At 39.5% G+C, this 16822-nt stretch overlaps 1 protein-coding gene across 2 annotated transcripts in view; it reads right to left on the bottom strand.

The window, feature by feature from the left end:
- Nucleotides 1-350: 350 nt before the first annotated feature.
- OGT (O-linked N-acetylglucosamine (GlcNAc) transferase) overlaps nt 351-16822 on the bottom strand; it is a 40028-nt gene continuing 23556 nt past the window's right edge. For both annotated transcript variants that reach the window (XM_019747969.2, XM_019747968.2), the window contains exons 15-22: nt 15587-15712; nt 15004-15174; nt 14774-14890; nt 14503-14673; nt 12776-12928; nt 5812-6064; nt 5433-5556; nt 351-2603 (exon numbers count right to left, since the gene is read on the bottom strand). In XM_019747969.2, the coding sequence (XP_019603528.1) occupies nt 2429-2603; nt 5433-5556; nt 5812-6064; nt 12776-12928; nt 14503-14673; nt 14774-14890; nt 15004-15174; nt 15587-15712 (1290 nt within the window). In that variant the 3' untranslated portion in view covers nt 351-2428. The remainder of the gene's footprint in view (nt 2604-5432; nt 5557-5811; nt 6065-12775; nt 12929-14502; nt 14674-14773; nt 14891-15003; nt 15175-15586; nt 15713-16822) is intronic.

Here is a 16822-nt window from a genome sequence, read left to right as displayed (position 1 = left end):
CCGTCAACAAGGTGGCCGAGTTCAACCACTGTACAGAACGGGAAGGACAGTCTGCACAAAGAATGAAACTACAGGGTAGTGAAGCCAGCACGGTTCTAAGCAAAACAGGAACAACCGTGAACGGGTGTGCTGCGAGACGCAGGCTTTGTGGTCACCTTAAAGGATCATATGCCACAACCCCACCCCTCCGCCACCCTAGGCTGAGAAAACCCAATCATTCATAATACCACAGCTGCACTAGGGAAATCTGGTCCTTTTGCTGTTTGGAGCTGTCCAAAGGCAGGTTTCATTACTGGATGACCCCATGATTCTGTCCATCACTCAACAGAACACAGACGACATCAGCCACATTAAGGGCAAATCATTCATTTATTGTTTAAAGATCGCAAGACAACATCTGGATTTCTGTAGCACAATTTAAATGTTTTACTTTTTTGATAAAGCAGCGTATAATAAACAATTAGTCTCCAGTAATAGCTATATCTCTATTCAGAATTAAGTCTTCCACAGACATGTTACCTGGAAACAAAAGCCTGTTACAATAAGCAAAGCTTTATCCAGAGCGGCTACTTCTCGTGCCAGGAAAAGTTCATCCCTATAGGAGGAATGATGTGCTATGTAAAATGGCTGTAAGGTCACAGCCTTGAGGGCACTAGAAGTATATTATCCTATTCCACATTAAGTCGTTTGGTGAATTTCAAACATCAGTTTACCTGCAACCATGCTGACAACCTTTAATTGATATTTTAATCAGGTAAAAATAAATTAAGAAATCCCTAAACTGATGTTCCATGATTTACATCATTAAAAATTACACAGTTCATTACCATGTAATTCTGGCTAAGAATTACATTTGAGCCTCCTTGCTCAAGTTTTGGTTAACAGTAATAAGAACCTTTCAGAAATTCAAGTTCTTATTAATCAGTAATTTGTCAGCTAGGATACATTCAGGCATCAGCCGCAACTACAGAATAGGTGCAGTGCCTCAGTGCTTTGGAAAGACGGTATAATCTAGGACACTACTAGCAGACAAAAAATGATCTGTTACTGGATAGCATAAGTGCAGTACAGCAAGACAAACACACAGTCATATGTTGGCCTGTTTAAGCCTCAAGCCCTCAATCCTTTGCTGAAATTCAGTAATTTTATTCCTATGGTTTTTAATACCAAGAACTCAAGCTCCAGGAGGGCTCAAGTCTAATTTGTACTCCAAACCTAGCAGCAGTACAGGTTGCTACTACTGCGGCCGAGTCCATAGACTTCAAGACCACGTCCAGAAGACAGTTATTATAAAATACCCTATAAGGTCTGAAAAAATTACTCATATACATAGCTGGTCCTTCAGAGCTTTTTACCTAGAACATGCTTTTTGATGAAAGTTACTTAATATATTCACACTAATTGTGACTTATGATCAAATATTTGAATACTTACCTGGGATTTCATTTCTGCTGACAGAAATAGGAAGAACAGGACTCACTTTAAAAAACAAACCTTAGAAAGGAAGGTAAAAATCTTATCACATACTATCTCTTCTGGAAGCAGCATAGATGGGCAGTTGAAGGTAAAACACTGGTGAAATAGGTCAAAACCAGGCCAAAAAAATCTCTATTATCATCAATGACAGTACCACAACTGTGCCCTTCATAATTAATAATCATTCCTAAGAATTTTCATTTGGCACCAGATGATGTGTTTTAGAGAAACACTCTGGGATGTTCTGTATCAGACTGGGTTTTGTTAGCTGAGTTCCAGGAGAATTTTTAAAGTAGGGGGAGGGGAAGAGAAGGAAATGGACCAGGAAACAATTCTGAATCATCACCAACAAAGCACTGATAGCTCCAAACATTAGGTCAGACACTAAAATAACTGATATAGGCTCAAGTGGTTTATAAAACCTATAAAAAGACTACACCAGCAAAGTCCCCATTAATCGGTCGAGTTCAGAAACTAAAACAAGGAGCGACACTTTAGGTTAAAACCTTATCTGAAGAGAATCATATACACTCCACATGAATAAAAACACCTGAAACCAAACATTTTTAAAAGTTCCAATACCCCAAATATAAAGAAAAGAATTAATTCAGAAGATTCAATCAATCCATGGAATCATACAACGGCTGGACAATCTCAGTCTCCCTCCGTATTGACCATCCCATGGAAGAGCAGAGAGAGCTGACCTTCCAGACCTCTGCATCGCCTGGCTGCTGATAATTCTATGGTGATTCTTGTGCAACCGCAGTTTCCCATCTCTTGCATTTCTCCCTATCATGCAGGAAGCAAGTCTGGCTGTGCTATTCTATTTTCATTCTGTCACCCATCTGCAACACGGTACTGTCCACACAAGTAAAAAGTACATCATCAGTTCCCTTTCCCCAGAAGCCTGAGGCTCAGGTACAGGGGTACTTTTCTCGTGCATGGCTTTTCTTTAGGCGGACTCAGTGACTTCAACGGGCTTAATCATATGGTCAGGTTTGTTGCCAGCAGCATAGTGCTCCCACATCTGTAGGTACAGCCGCTCCAGTTCCATTGTGTACTGTTTGGTGTTGAACAGAGGGCTAGATATTCTCTGCTTCCAGACTTTGCCACGAATCTTCTTCAGGCTGGGTAATTAAAACAAAAAGAGAGTGCCGAGTTTACAGACAGCGCAGAAACTCAGAACTAGTCCCCGTAAGTCCCTAGTGACCTTGCGGGTGACATAGACGACCAAACTGCACAGCACGTTCTCTTCTGACTGGCTCCTTTACATCAATGCTGAAAAGGGGAGGCTCGCACCTAACACAATGCTAACACTTGTAATCGAGTTCACCTTCACACCCTCTGAAAAAATGTAGTTCTTTCCTGAACAAGTATAGCCAAGAGATACCACACTTTCTCCATTTCACCTCATTTCTACCTTTAAAATAAAAACAAGAATTGGCAATGACACAGGTCTATGCCTATGTACCAATGGCAAAAACGTAAACTGCTTACCCTCTTGGTAAGCGACTTAGCACTGGGTATGTTAAGAACCTTAAATGTTCATAGCACTCTGACCATCGATAACACTTTTAAGTCTATCGAAAAGAAATAATTGGAGATGCAGACTCCCGGCGTTGCAAAGATGTTCACTGAAGCACCATTTACAATAGCTAAGGCAAAGACATAAAAGGAAGTATTCAGCTGACGAACATTTTGAGGAAATAGAAAATCACTCAAAGGGGAAAATGCAGCATGTCTACTGCCATAATTTTTCACTTGTACATGAACAGAGCTGTTCATTTAGATATAAAAAAGTGCTCCTAATATCACCACGACTATGGTTCTGTTCAGAAACGGGAAGAAAATCAATTCTGGGAACAGAGGGGAGAAAATTCTCTCTGTCCCCCCTTCTGAATATATCATTTGTCATGGGATTATTCTTACATGGAGAGAATTATTACTTGAGAACCAGAAGCTGGAACACTTCTGTGCATTTTTAAAAACAATAAAAAAGTTGCTTTAATGTTTGTTGTGACAGAACTACTAAAATGGCTGTGCATATCTTACCTGCTCTCAACCCAACCATGACCATTATGAATGCTACCTTCCAAATAAAAACGTTTTGGGTTCTTTTTTTTTAAGTTCTGTATGTCAATAGGAGAATGGTTAAACTGTGGTCCATCCATACAATGAAATACTCCTCGGCAATAAAAAGGAATGAATACTGATAAAAGTGATAACATGGATGAATCTCAAAACATTATGCTGAGTGACAGAAGCCTTTAAGTATACAGGCTGCGTGGTTCCATTTGTATAAGGTAAAACTAATTTATGGTGGGGGAAAAAATTCAGAACATAGTGCTTGTCTGAGGCTTGCGGAGGGGACCAAATGAGAAGGAACATAAAGGAACTTTCTGACGTGATGGCAATGTTCTCTATCTTATTAGGGGTTTGGGTTATAAAGGTATTTCTCAAAAGTAATGTAAGACTTGTATGTGCCACTGTATACAAATTCCACCTCAAAGAAAAATTAAACTCTAGTTGATGATGTCCAGCTGAAGTATTTAGGGAGAAGTGCTGATGCCTGCAATTTACTTCAAAATGTATGATGATGGATGCTAGATGAATAGACGGATAGAAGAATAAACAGATGGATATGATTTGATAAAGCAAGCATAGTAAATGTTAGTGGTAGACTCTAGATGGTAGGTATGGAAGTATAAAATTAATATTTTTCATAACAAAATATTGGGATAAAGTATTGTATGAAATCAACTATGCTCCAAAAAGTAAAAAAAAAAAAACCACTAAATTATTTACTGTAGTTATCTCTGGGATGATGGACATGAATCTTAGTCTTTTTAATGCCTGAGGTCAAAATTTTCACTCACTTTTCTTGGATGTATATGATGATCAATGGAGAAAATTATGAAAATAAATGAATGCTTAACATCTGTTGAATACCTACAATGTACCAATAACTATTGTGTTTTACGTGGACCATCTTTTTTTAACCCTCTCAACTCTGCAAGGTAGGTACTATCATTTAGCCCCGTTTTTCAGATGGAAAAACCAAGGCACAGAGAGCCTAATTTGCCCAAAGTCACAAAGTTTGTAGGTGGGAGAGCCTGGATTGAAATTCAAACAATCTGACTCAAAGAGGGTGCTTCCTTCAAGTTCTATATAATATACAGAAAAACACAAAGAAAAAAAAATCACACTTAACGCCCAAAGAAAAACTTCAGTTAAGAGATAAACACTTACTTCACTGTATGGATAAAGCATCATGTATCTAAGCATCACCCCTTTAATTCCCACCCATTTGGGGGGCATTTAAGTTACACTTTTTTTTTATGCTACAGTGAAGATATGGCCATTATTAGTGTAATGCTCTCTTTTTTTTTTTTCCTCAAGGATCTTAAAACTGCAGAAGGGTTGTACCAATTTATTCACCAATGTATGAAAAGGCCAGTGACTCAATGCTCACTCATCACTGGTAGCATATTAGAAATCTATTGTTTTTACAGGCAAATAATGGGTATGCCTCAATGTCATTTTAATTTACATTTCTACTACAGAGGCTGAAACTTTCTCTTGTTAACCATTTGTAGTTCTACTTCAGTGGGTTGTGTGGTTATTTCCTTATTTACTTTCCTATTAAGGGATTTAAAATGAAAATGTCTTTGTATAGCCAGGCTACTAATATTTGACATAAAAAAACAAAGACTTTTTCCCCTCGTATTTGCCTGTTAGTTTTTTTTGACTTACTTTCATTCAGCCTTTTTACTCTTTACACAGTAAAATCTATTGATCACTTCATTTATGAAAGTTTAGAAAGTTCTTGTTCCATCCAGAGATCATACAACTAATTGACCTATTTTAATTGCATTTTATAACACCTATATTCTCTCTAAATTTTCCTGAGCCCCTTCACTTTGCCATACCATTTGTCCACAGAGAAGTTTACTTACTATTCTAGATCAGTTCCCAGTTTCACAGCTATGTCTTCATATTCTTGTCTGTTTTTAGCAATAAGCTCAAGACAACCTAAACAAGTGAGCTGGGAAGCCGCAACTCGAGAAGCAAGAGTCTCTCCTATAATAAGAAAGAACAATCGCACAACTGAGAATGCAAATAGCACGTGGTTATTAGTGTTATTTATATTAAGTATCCACACAACGCAGATGGGGGGGAGAATGGGGCCAAGTGCTCAGACTTGAACAAGTCTCTTTTTTGATCATCCTGCCCCAAATGGTGCTTCTCGTGTACACAATTTCACCTGGAACTGCCTTCCCCAAAGGAGATTCTAAAAAGAGCAAGGAAGACTACAACGATTTGTGAACAACTTACCTGGCATGGTCACCATGGGTGTCCCCGCCCAGAGGACATCCATCCCTGTGGTGTGCCCATTACAGAGTGGGGTATCCAGGCAGACATCAGCCAGCTGGCCCCTCCTGACATGTTCCTCTTTAGGAGCAACAGGTGAAAAAATGATCCGGTTCTGGGGAAGGCCCATGTTTTGCGCATACTGTTGAATATTGGGTTCTCCTACGGCTGGGAAACGCAACAGCCACAGCACACTATTAGGGACTCGCTTCAGAATCTAAAACAGGGAAATAAGAATAAATATTAAGAACAGCTCTGTCTTTCTCCAGAAAGATTCCTATAGATCGCTAATAAACAGATGGCTAGGAGATAAAGCAAGGAAAGAATTATTACTGTAGAACCAGAAGCTGGAACACTCCTGTGCATTTTTAAAAGCAGTTAATAAAAAGGTTGCTTTAATGTTTGTTGTGACAGAACATTCTACCAGACTCTATTCTTCTCATCCAGATAGCAGCCAACTGTGAACTGAGTCTTTCCTTCACATAGACAAATTAGATCAACTGAATTGTAGGTTCCTGTTCTGCTAAGCTGTCCCCAAAGTTACAAGAATGAGAAGACTGACGTAAAGAAGATATAAAACCAGCTAACTGGCAAAATCTGAGGCAGCTGTGCCCCATGGAAACTAATACCGAGGTAGTTTTCTTGAGCAGACAGGAATTTTCCATTTCCTATTTTAAATCCCCTACCACAACACATCAAAGCGTGAGCTCACACTGGCCTAATCTAGATCAGGTGTCAGTAGGCTTCTCTGTAAAAGACCAGAGAGCAAGTATGTTTGGCTTTGTTGCCACAGACTCTGTCATAACTGCTCAATTTTCCACTGTCATTAGACAATATGTAAACAAGTAGGTGTGTGGTTGTGTGTCAATAAAATTTTATTTACGGGGCGGCTGGATGGCTCAGTTGGTTAGAGCACAAGCTCTGAACAACAGGGCTGCAGGTTTGATTCCCAAAATGGATCCGTGAGCTGTGCCCTCCACAACTACATTAAAGACAAAGAGCTGCCACTGAGCTTCCAGAGGGGCGGCTGGATGGCTCAGTTGGTTAGAACGCAAGCTCTCAACAAGGTTGCCGGTTCAATTCCCACATGGGACGGTGGGCTGCACCTCCTGCAGCTAAAGACTGAAAACAGTAACTGGACTTGGAACTGAGCTGCACCCTCTACAACTAGATTGAAGGACAATGACTTGGTGCTGATGGGCCCTGGAGAGACACACTGTTCCTCAATATTCCCCAATAAAGTTTATTTACAAAATTTTTTATTTACAAAAACAGGCAGTGGGTGGATCTGGCCCACAGGCCAGTTTGCCAACCCCCAACTTCGATCTGCATCTACTCAATGTATCATACAAGTTCATCATTCCTTCTCTAAAAGGCATGGGGACAGATGAATTTCAGATTTTTAAAAAGTTGTACAGTGTATATATGTTATTTAACACCCTCAGCAGCAACTCCCTGTAAACAAACACTTAAGTACCTCTGCACTGAGACATAGGAATAGTCACACTAAATGAAATAAATAAAAGACCACAAACAGCATAGTTCAAGCAGTTCGGCTGCCAAGTCAATTTGCCACAAACTTATGGCAACAATTTTGGTTTTCAGATTTTTCTGAACACTGGGAAGTGAAGATTAAGGGATAGTAAACCTACACTCATTTGCTCCCTCTTCTCCTTCACCTTCCTCTCCTAAGAAAAACAATTAATCAACCAGGCGTTCTCTCCCTTTTATTAGCTCTACGGGATAAGAAGCAACTATGGACAGCACCATTTAGAACCCTCCGAGATCCTGCTTATGCACACAGGTCTGATGAAGTGAGAAAGGTAATGGCATAAATTGATTCCTTCCCGGTTATAAGTCTCCAATATCATGAGAAAGTTAAACACGGACGCATGTGCATGACAGCTGTTGCTATCAGTTTAGACTACAGGTTGGCAAACTACAGCCTGTGAGCCAAATTGGGCATGTTGCCAGTTTCTGTAAGTCAAATTTTATTGGAACACACATACATGCATTCATTTATATAATGTCTATGATGTTTTCCTGCTACAGTGACTGAGTTGAGTAGATCTAACAGAGCATAGACTGCAAAACTGAAAATATCTGCCATCTGGCCCTTTAAGAAAACGTTTGCTGATCTCTGGGTTTGAACACACAAATTTAAAAGGTTCATAAGGTAATATTTAGACACTGGAAAGAGAAATTTTAAAAAATGGCTGAAAAAGCTACAACGCTTTTGGAGAGTCAAAATGAGCACAAGAGGACTTCCAGTCAAGACCGTGGGGTAAACACTGTGCTGGCTCCACTCAGGACCACATCAAAATCACAACTAAACGACAGAACAACCATTCATAAGGACCACCTGAAGTCTAGCTGAACAGAAGTCCTATAACTAAGGACATGCAGAAGAAGCCACCTCGAGACTGGTAGGAGGGGCGGAGACATGGGCAAAGCAGGCCTCACACTCACGTGTGGTGGTTGGGAAATGGGCTGTCTAGTTGCGGAGGTCCCTCTGCGGAGCGAGGGGTCCCAGTCCCACACCTGGCTCCTCAGCTCAGGGCACCAGTGCCAGGAAAAGGAGTCCCTATAACATCTGGCTGTGAAAACCAGCAGGAATCCTGTCTCAGAGAGACAAAGGGCTGCAGGAGACCAGGACACACTGCTCTTAAATGGCTGGCACACAAACTCACTTGCTCTAAACTCCAGCACAGGAGCAGCAGCTCGAAAAGCACCAGGGACACACGGGGAGGAACTGAACTAACTTCGGGGCAAGGGCCGGAGGGGCAGGGGTCGGAGCAACGCTCTCTGAGGCTGGAAGTGCTGGCAGGCGCCATTGCTGCTTTGTGGAGCTCTCCTCGCACCCAGCCGGCCAGGTGCAGGCACACACCAAGTCTGTGCTCTCCATAAATCTGGCTAACACCATTCAACCTGCGCAAAGGACAAACTCGGCTGGCACCAGAGTCCTGCTAAAGTGACTCCTTTTCTGAGAGGTCAGCCTCCCTCACATCAGTTTGTCTGCTGTCGTCACAGCCAACCCTCACATCCTCAGTCAGCCTGAGGATCAATCCCATCCACTTAACGTGCCAGCAGCAACTGAGGCCCAACTACAGCAGGAAGGCACACAAGGGACACAGCTGGAGCACCCGGCTCAGGTGACCAGGGAGACTGCCAGGGCCCCACAGGACCAACTACAAAAGGCCAAACAGCCAAGACTGGGAGACTTAGCAGCCCTACCTATGACACAGAACAAACACAGGGAGGCAGCCCAAATGGGGAGACAAAGAAACATGTTCCAAATGAAAGAACAAGACAAAACTCCAGAAAAGAACTAAACAAAATAGAGACAAGCAATCCATGAGATGCAGAGTTCAAAACACTGGTTATTAGATGCTCAGTGACCTCAGTGAGAACTTCAACAGAGAGATAGGAAACATAAAAAAAGAACCAGTCAGAAGTGAAGAATAACTGAAATGAAGAATGCATTAGAGGGAATTAACAGTAGATTAGATGAAGCAGAGGATCGAATCGATTTAGTAGGTAGCAGAAAACACCCAATCGTAATAGAAAAAAAAAAAAGAGAGAGAGAGAGAGAGAGAGAGAGAGAGAGAGAGAGAAAAGAATCCAAAAAATGAGGTGAGTTTAAGGGGCCTCTGGGATAATAACCTCAAGTGCTAACAACATTCACATCATAGTGGTACCAGAAGGAGAAGAGAGACAGCAAGGGATTGAAAACCTATTTGAAGAAATAATGACTGAAAACTTTCCTAACCTGGCAAAGGAAATAGACCTATACAAGCCCAGGAAGCACAGAGTCCCAACAAGATGAAACCAGAGAGGCCCACACCAACACACATCATAATTAAAATGATAAAAGTTAAAGACAAAGAGAATTTTAAAAGCAGCAAGAGAAAAGCAGTTAGTTACCTACAAGGGAGCCCCCATAAGGCTGTCAGCTGATTTCTCAACAGAAACTTTGCAGGCAAGAAGGGATTGGCAGGAAATATTCCAAGAAAAGAAAAGCAAGGACCTACAACCACGATTACTCTCCTCAGCAAAGCTATCATTTAGAATTGAAGGAGAGATAAAGAGCTTCCCAGACAAGAAAAAGCTAAATGAGTTCATCATCACTCAATGAGTATTACAAGAAATGTTAAAAATAATTCTTTAAGTAGAAAACAAAAGATCAAAATATAAATAAGAAAATATAGAAAAGAAAAAAATCTCACTGACAAAAGCAAACAACAAAAGCCACGGATCAACCAATTATAAAGCAGTACAAAGGTTAAAAAAAAACAAAAATAGGAAGGTCATGTGTAATTACAACAATAAATTAAGGAATACACATAAACACATCCATAAAAGATATTAAAAATGACAAAAACAAAACATGAAGGGGGTGAGTAAAAGTTGTAGTGAACTTAGAATGTGCTTGAATTTAAGCATCCAGCAACTTAAAATAGACGGCTACAAACACAGCTTGTTATATATGAAGCACATGCTAACCGCAAACCAAAAATCTCTAAGAGATATGCAAGAAATAAAGAGAAAGCAATCCAAGCATAACACTAGAAAGTCATCAACATACAAGAAAGCAAGAGAATAAGAAACAAACTGAAAAAAAAAATCAGTAAACAATAAAATAGCAACTACATACCTATCAATAATTACTTCAAATGTAAATGGACTAAATGCTCCAATGAAAAGACACAGGGTGGCTGAAGAAATTAAAAACAAGACCCACACATATGTGGCCTACAAGAGACCTACTTTCAGATCAAGACAAACAGACTAAAAGGAAAGGGATGGAAAAAGCTATTCCATGAACATGGAAACAAATAAAATAGCTGGGTAGCAATACTTATATCAGACAAAATAATCTTTAAAAGAAAGGTTGCAACAAGAGACAAAGGACATTTCAAGATAAAGCGATCAATTTAACCAGAAGATAGAACTCTTATAAACACACATGCATGCAAGGTAGGAGCACCTAAATATATAAAGCAAATCTGATGGACATAAAGGGAGATCAACAGTAATACAGTCATCATAGGGGACTTTAACACCCCCACTGACATCACAGGTTACATCTTCCAGACAGAAAGTCAACAAGGAAACAGCAGCCTTAAATGACACATTAGAGTAGATGGACTTAACTGATATTTTTACATTTCACCCAAAAGCAGCAGAATAGCCATTCTTTTCAAGCGCACATGGAACATTTTCCAAGATGGACCACATGTTAGGCCACAAGTCTGAATAAATTTAATAAGATTAAAATCGTACCGCACATTTTCTCCGATCACAATGGTCTGAAACTAGAAATCAATTACAAGAAGAAAAGTAAAAAACATACAAACATGTAGAGGCTAATTAACATTCTATTAAACAATGAATGTGTTAACAGGAAGGATCAAGGAGGAAATGAAAGGATACCTTGAGTCAAATGAAAATGAAAACACAACAACCCAAAATCTATGGGACACAGGTAAAGAAGTTCTAAGAGTGAAATAAATAGCAATACAGGCCTACCTCGAGAAAAAAGAAAACTTAAAACAATCTAGCTTTACACCTACAGGAATTAGAAAAAGAACAACAACAAAAGGCCAAAGTGAGTAGAAGGCAGGAAATAATAAGGATCAGAGCAGAAATAAATGAAATAGATTCTTGGAGGGAAAAAAAGCAATGAAACCAAGAGCCGGTTATTTGAGAAGATAAACAAAATTGATAAACCTTTAGCCTTATTGATCAAGAAAAAGAGAGGACCCAAATAAACAAAATTAGAAATGAAACAGAAGACAAGCAACACCACAGAAATACAAAGGATTATAAAGAAAATGCTATGAACAGTTAGTTATATGCCAACAAATTGGACAACCTGGAAGAAATGGATAAATTGCTAGAAACATAAATCTTCCAAGACTGAATCAGGAAGAAAGAGAAAATCTGAATAGACTGATAACTACTAATGAAATCAAGTCAGTAATCAAGTAACTCACAAACAAAAACCCTGGACCAGATGGCTTCAAAGGTGAATTGTACCTAACGTTCAAAGAAGAAATTAACAGCTATGCTTCTCAAACTATTCCCAGAAGTTCAAAGAGGGAAGGCTCCCAAGCTCATTTTACGAGGCCAGCATTACCCTAATACCAAAACCAGACAAAGACGTTACAAAAAAACAAAACTATAGGCCGATATCCTTGATGAACATAGATACACAAATACTGAACAAAATATTAGTAACCTGAATTCAGCAACACATTAAAAAGATCATACAGCATGATCAAGTGGGATTTATTCCCGGGATGCAGTATTAGTTACAATAGCCAAGATATGGAAAGAACCTAACTGTCCATTGATAGACTATTGGATAAAGATGTTACACACACACACAGAAATCGAGTATTATTCAGCCATAAAAAAGAATGAAATTTTGCACTTGCAACAACATGGATGGACCTAGAAATTTATTATGCTAAGTGAAGTAAGTCAGAGGAACACAAATACCATACGATTCACTTATATGTGGAATCTAATAAACAATAAATGAGCAAACAAAAGAGAAACAGACTCGAGAACAAATTGATGGTTGCCAGATGGGAGAGGGTTTGGGGGGCTGGGTGAGAAAGGTGAAGGAATTAAGAGGTACAAACTCGTAGTTACAAAATAGTCCCAGGGATGTGAAATACAGATAGGGAATATAGTTGATAATATTGTAATAACTATGTGTGGTATCAAATGGGTACTAGACTTAATGGGGGGATCACTTTATAAGTTACATGTCTAATCACTATGTTGTATGCCTGAAACTAATATTGTATGTCAACTCTAATTGGAAAACAGATTTAAAAACAATGAGCACAGCAGCTCCTGAATGGGGGTGGGGGTAACCTCAGCAAGATGGCCTGTATACACATCTCCACATACTCACATTTGCCCACATCTGCAAAGTAGAAGGGTCAATTTTATATAACTGATTGAAGTTACAGTACACAATAGCATCTTCGGGTAACCCGTACTGAGAACGTGTGGTCACAATAATGGTACGGGGAACCTCCTCTCCAGTGGCAGCCTTATTGTTGATCTAGAATAAGGAAAAGAATGTGACGATTATATTTAAAGTCAGCGTAGCTCGGTATTTTTTAATCAGTAAAGAATCCCTTAAAATGGTATAACCATTAAGTCTTGTCATGAGAAAATATTCATGGCATATTAAGTTAAAAAGAAAAAAAGTTACGGCATAATCTTAATTTGGGGTATTGCACTATGAAACTTCTCTAGTGAAAAAGTGCTTTTCGAAGCCCTATGAACTCAACAGCAAGCTTTTGCTCACTCTCTTCACGAATGAAATGCCCTTTTCTAAATTACACCCACCCTCCAAGGCTAACCTTAAATGATCACTCCAAACAATCTCCACAAAGACTGTGTGTGTCCCTGCACGCTGATCACTGTTTCTGAGCATCTTATGTGCCCAATTGTAGTCTCACCCTGCAGCTTCCACACACTGGGGTACTGCCGTACACTGCTGTATAACCATTCCAGGCGTGTATGGACCTTTCATACCCGTGGCCACTGTGTTCTGCACTCACAATCCTTTGTCCCTGTGCATTTCAAGAACTATACTTTTTTTAAAGTCAAGCATGTCTGCCCTTGTGTTTCCAATGCCAGTCAAGCAGAGGGGAAAAAACACATCAGTCTTTGCAGCCCGACACACATTGGAAGCGATTATTATTAATTCCCTTAGCTCCTATTAAGGAGCTCGCTTGTGAGCAGACTTCATTTTGAGCACCCTTTGTGTAAACTGTTGGACACTAAAACTGTTAACTCCTAAGAGGTCAGAGTTCTTTGCCTTACGATCTTGACATACTTACATAGTCACTCAAGTATGTAATATATAGTATTTATTGAGCACATACTACATTACTGTGGTTAACACAGGCCCCTGAAGTAATTCAATTCAGTTGCAAATACAAAACCAGTCAATCATAATGTGTTATGCTGCATGTAAAGCTATATCCCAAATATTACAGAAGTTACAGTACACAGTGACATCAGGGAATTGCAAATGAAAACCACAATGAGGTATCACCTCACTCCTGTCAGCAAAGGTATCATCAATAAATCCACAGACAAGTACTGGTGAGGATGTGGAGAAAAGAGAACCCTCGTGCACTGTTGGTGGGGCTGTAAATTGGTGCAGCCACTATGGAAAATAGTATGGAGGCTCCTCAAAACATTAAGAATAGAACTAACACATGACCCAGAAATTCCACTCCTGGGAATATACCCAAAGAAATCTGGGGATAAAGACAGGAATGGATTCCTGGAGGAACTCTCTAAACTAAACGTCTTAAAGATGAGTAAGAGTTAACTAAGGAGAGGATGAGTTAGTTACAGAAGCAAGTTCCCCATTATTAAAAGTAAAGCAGCAGGCCAGGAATAACAAGATTATTAACACAAATTCTCATTAAGTAAACTGCTGGCTCAATCCAGGAAACTTAAAATCACAAACAATATAAGATACTAATTTCTAGTGAATTCATTTCCTCATCTATAAAACAGGGATAAAGATGCTTACCTCCTAGACTTATTATGCAATTTAAAGGAGATAAATGCACACTTGGTAGTACCTGTTATGTTCTAGTATTCTCTTCTCACCTGGGTAGTTGCCAGTCCATTGCTAATACTGAATCCATTAATTGTTATCTGAATTTGTCCTCTGTTAATCATTTCAATAACTGCTTCTGCAATAGTATTCATAGGAATAACTGGCATATTAAGAGCTGTACTACTGCTGTCTGCATTGTCTCCTCCATCAGGACATTTCATCTTTAAAAAAAAAGAAAATCACACAAAATGTGTCTCATTAGGGAAAAGATCCCAAATGCAGATAACTTCATTTCAGTGACAATATTGACCAGGGTCTGACCTTAACAATTTTCACATCTGGTAGACTATCAAGAAATGCTTTGAGGTCGATGCCATTCAGAACAATCCGATTGTCATAAATGTGTCCATTGGACTTAAAATCGATGACTGCCTTTTTCTAAGGGAAAAACAGATTTCACACATGTCTTTTAGGATGCATAAGGACAACAGCAAGAAAATAAATGACTACAGTTCTTTGCGATTCCCCCATAGCACTGTTTTTCTACCTACCTTCAGATGAGGGAACATATTGGCATGATCACCAATAAAGAAAGTGTGGGGCATATAAGCCAGTTTCTCAGAATATTGCTCAGCAACTTCAGCCGGTGAAGTTTCCTGATCAGTGATGATATAATCCATGAAAAGTGCACCACTAGTCCCAGGGTATCCCAGCCACATTGCCTAAAAGGAAAAAAAAAATCCGATCAAAAACTAAGAACCTTCATCCAAACGGTTCAAAACTTATTAAATAGACAGACAAAAAGGAGGACTGACCAGTTGTCAAGAGCAATCAAATAGTATTTTAGACTTAACCTTCTAAGTGCTAAAATGTTTTTGCAATTTATAAAACAGAACAACTATTTATAGCCAGCTGTGACCTGCACGTCTCCATATATATGTATCTGTGGCCACTGTGTTCTACTTACACAATTCTCTGACCCCGTGCATTTCAAGAACTATGCTTCCCCACCCCACCCCCTAGTCAAGCATGTCCTCCCTAGTGCTTCCCATGACAGGTAACCAGAGGGGGAAAGCACATCACTGTCTTTTTAGCCCAATACACATTGTGAGCAATTACTATTAATTTCTTTACCTGAATAGGAGCTGGCCTGAGAGCAAAGAGTTCATTTCGAGCACCCTTGGTATAACCATTCATATTTACAAGGATGTGTATGCCATCCTGATGGATGCGATCGGCTGCTTTTCCATTGCATGGAATCTATGGAATAAAAAAAGAACTCACTATGTATACTCTCAGACTGATTCAATTAGTTTTAATGGAACTAAAGAGAACTCACATTCCCAGATACCAAAGTAGTAAGCGCACAAATTACACTAGTGTAGGGTAAAAATATGGTTAAGTGCCATTAAAAGGCCCCAAAGCATTACAGAAACAGAATATAGTTGACCCTTGAACAACACAGGTTTGGATCATGAGGGTCCACTTATACATGGGTGTGTGTGTTTTTTCAGTAAATATGCTGGAAAATTCTGGGGAGATTTGTAACAATTTGAAAAAACTCGCAAACAAATCATATAGCCTAGAACTATTTAAAAAATGAGAAAAAGTTAGTTATGCCATGAATGCATAAACTATAGATACTAGTCCATTAGTCCATTTTATCATTTACTACCATAAACATACAAACTATAAAGTTAAAATTGATCTACACACACACACACACACACACACACACAGACCATATATGACTCCATCTGCAATTGAGAGAAATGCAAACAAAGATGCAGTATTACATCATAACTGCATAAAATTAACTGTAGGACACACCACACTACTGCAATAATTTCATAGCCACCTTCCTGTTGCAAGTGCCATGAGCTCAACTGTTGCTAAGTGTCGGCTTACAATGCCTCGTGACACTAGTCCCGTCAGCACAAGCAGTTCGTTTCTCCAGTGAATTGCATGTCACAGTGAAAAGCAATCTCTTGTGGTTCTCGCATATTTTTCATCGTGTTTAATGCAATACTGTAAACCTGGGACCCACAAAGTGCCACCAGTGATGCTGGCAGTGCTCCCAAGCAGAGAAGTCATGACATTATAAGAAAAAGTTCAACTGCTTGGTATGTACCATAGATTGAGGTCTGCAGCTGTGGTTGCCACCACTTCAAGATGAATGAATCCAGCCTAAGGACCATGATAAAACAAAAAAGGAATTTGTGAAGTCATCAGTGCAGCTTTGCCAGCAGGCTCAAAAACCTTGCACGTTTTGTGAAATACCTTTTTATCTCCTACTGAAAATGCAGCTTTTATGTGGGTGCAGGATTGTTCTAAGAAAGGCATACCTAGTGACTTATATGATTCGAGAAA

Source organism: Rhinolophus sinicus, chromosome X (genome assembly GCF_036562045.2).
Source record: "Rhinolophus sinicus isolate RSC01 chromosome X, ASM3656204v1, whole genome shotgun sequence".
NCBI lineage: Eukaryota > Metazoa > Chordata > Mammalia > Chiroptera > Rhinolophidae > Rhinolophus > Rhinolophus sinicus.
This window is presented reverse-complemented; position numbering and strand designations above follow the sequence as displayed.